Raw genomic sequence first — 3037 nt, forward strand, 5'->3', positions numbered from 1 at the left:
ACACTAAAATTATATTTTTTAGACAACCACAGTTCATTAATTCAATACCTAATATTTCTATACCCTGATTCTGGTGAATGACATTACATACCTTAGCTTTGATGGAATTGTGTATCACTATAGCTATTCCGCCATATCCATCATTTCGGTCTTTTCGAAATATGTTGTACCCACTAATCCGCAACTGTAATTCTGTGTGTAACCATGTCTCTGAAATCAAGGCAATATGCACCTTATCTTGTAAAGATAAAGCTCAAACTCTAATAATTTGGATCTCAAGCTCTGTGCATTCCACTGCATTATTGTCAAACAACACTGTTTTGGACGTTATCCATTGTTACTCATGAACGTGACAATTCTGCTTAACAAACTTTCTTTTTTGAAATATATAACTAAACATCGTACACACTCTTCAAAAATCACACTACACACACAACTAAACTTTTCTATAAAACCTTTGTCTGATTTCAAAATGGCCTCCACTTTCTGTATTAATTTCGGTAAAATATTTGTTGTAAAATTGTAATCAGCCGTGTCCTTCAATTTGCTGTAATATCCCTGATTATCATTTTGTGTATATTCTGGAATTTCTATTTCCGATTCTGAAACTTCTACTAATTTCTTGCCGGCTTCTTTTTCTTTTGTTAACTTAGGTTTTCGTTTCTTTTTCTCGTTTATCTCACTTTGGGATCTATGCGATGTATCCTCTTTCCCAACTTTGTCGATTTTTTCAGAATCATTAGATGTTTCCATCTCTTCAGCGTGCACAATCGCATTTGTGATAAGTACATTTTGTACGTTTGATTTTGAGTAACTACGTGATTGTACTTCCTATTTTGTTCTAGTTCTTCCGTTTCCGTGTCAGTTGTCTTCTTCTCCTCCAGATATATTACTAGCGCTTTTTGATATGTGCAGTTTTGCTACTCATTATACTCCTTATCTCTTTTTCCTTTACGAACATTGGGCATCCCTTAAACAGAGCCATATGTGGACCTTTACAGTTAATACATTTAAAGGTATTAGTATCACAATTCTTATGTTTTTCTCCACATTTGGGGCATAAGATTTTATTCTCCGGGCAAGCTCGTATTAGGTGACCGAATTTCCAACAGCCAGAACACTGGCTTACTGGAAATGTGTACGGTTCCACTTTAAACCGACACTCGTATCCGAAAACATACGGGGGTAAAGTAGAACCTTTTATACCCAGTCGTACTGTCTCGCAGTCTACCCATTTGCCTTCTCCAGATAAACGTTTCAATCTTTTAAAAGAAACAATTTCTTGTTCACATTTTAAAATTTCCATAGCTTCTTTTTCATCAAAATCTAAGTCCACGTTCCGCACTATACCATATGAAATGGTTACCTCATTAGTCATGTGGCATTTGTAACCCATTGTCGTAAATTTCTCATGGTTCAACATTTTTTCAGCATTTAACTTGTCTCCAAAATGTATGAATACTCGATATGGTCCTTTGTAGGCAATTTTAACAATATTCTGAAAGTTCTCAGCTTGAAGAAGTTTCGCCATTCGGAATTGTTTCGGCAATATCTCCTTAGAAGTCATACTTATCACATATTTTTCTGCAAAAGGAGTTTGTAAGACATCAGTGACCCTTCCTGGGGGAGAGGATTCTTTGGAAAATCTTCTTGCAATTCGCTTACTCGTTCGTCTCACCTCCGTGAATTCAGTTTCTCCAACTTCATCACTATCTTGACGTAATCTCTTTTCGCGTCTTTCATCGTTGTCTTCATCACACCTCTCACTGGTCTGTATCTGCTCATTCACGTTAATTGTTACCTCCCCGGAAGCACTATCATTATCGCTCGAATCATAAATTCGAAAGTCATCCTCCAATGCCTCCATGTAAACCCTCTCTGCGGGCACCTCACTGATGCCACAAACTGTAGGGTATTAAACTTTTTTTGTTGCCAACTAACCGCTAAAGAAGCGTGCGCTCGCCACGACGTTCGTTAACGAATCGAAGCATGTAGATAATTTCAAAATTTCAAAACTTATCTAGTTGGTCATTGAAACATGAAGAGAGGTCTGTACTCTGCACCTATGGAAATGTCGTACTTTAATTCTCGCAAAAGAATTTTATGTGGGCGAAGTCACGATTAATACTAGTATTTTAATGATGTCAACCTATTAAGCAGAATTGTAAGCTATAAAGCGGTGTTTAATGGGTCGTGTTGCACCCAGGCGGGCGCACAGTGCGGCCGGTCCCCGAGCCGGGTAATTATGAACTGTAATGAACCGCAACACTCGGTCCGCTGGGCTGTCTCACCGGGCACCGAGCTACTCGCACATATGGCCGGTGGCCCCTTACTCTGTGCCGCAAACTGTACGCATGACCTGAAGTTTCGAGCCATGTGGCAAATAATCGCGCACGGACATATTAATATCTAGAATACCGACTTATTTTAAGTTCTCCTGTTTGTGAGTTGTAATGAATCCGCGTAGAATTCAAATATGCATTAGAATATCGACCTAGTGATGTTGTCATTAGAACTAACGTTCCTATTAATATTCCTTTAAAACGCAGCAAGTTGTGAGCCAATGGTACCATACGCTGATATTTGATATTTGCACTAAGCCAAATTGCATAATCAATAAAAATTGCTACCGCACGGGCGTATTGTTAGCACGAAAGCCTTCTTAACTCCGGATAAACGCTTTTGAGGATATGTTTATTATTGTGGGGTTAACACTATGCGTGTGATTGTTGCGTGCATTTATTAATGTTTTAACAACTAGGGCCCGCCATACACCACGTCTCGACCGCCGGGAATTCCGGTTAGCTTTCACCCGATACACGACTTGTCATACGCGATTATATGCTGATAACTATTTTGCAAGAAGTCGTTAAATAATTAAAAAATCGACATACATATTATAATTTATATCTTACCAAACTTTTATATCCAATATTATGTCCCCATTTAGTGTGAATTTAATTTAACGACTTAAGTATGATAATTTTATAAATAGTTAATTAAATCTTGAGAACCAGATTAAAATTAAATCACAGCG

General features: G+C 37.8%; 1 protein-coding gene across 1 annotated transcript; it reads right to left on the reverse strand.

Moving 5' to 3' along the window:
- Nucleotides 1-892: 892 nt before the first annotated feature.
- Nucleotides 893-2376, reverse strand: LOC115454983. Its single transcript, XM_037438243.1, has 2 exons — nt 2292-2376; nt 893-1905 (listed from the first exon to the last, which is right to left on the reverse strand). Exons 1-2 carry the CDS (start codon nt 2374-2376, stop codon nt 893-895), a joined length of 1098 nt encoding a protein of 365 aa, XP_037294140.1.
- Nucleotides 2377-3037: the final 661 nt, after the last annotated feature.

The sequence above is a fragment of the Manduca sexta genome, chromosome 13 (genome assembly GCF_014839805.1).
Source record: "Manduca sexta isolate Smith_Timp_Sample1 chromosome 13, JHU_Msex_v1.0, whole genome shotgun sequence".
Lineage (NCBI taxonomy): Eukaryota > Metazoa > Arthropoda > Insecta > Lepidoptera > Sphingidae > Manduca > Manduca sexta.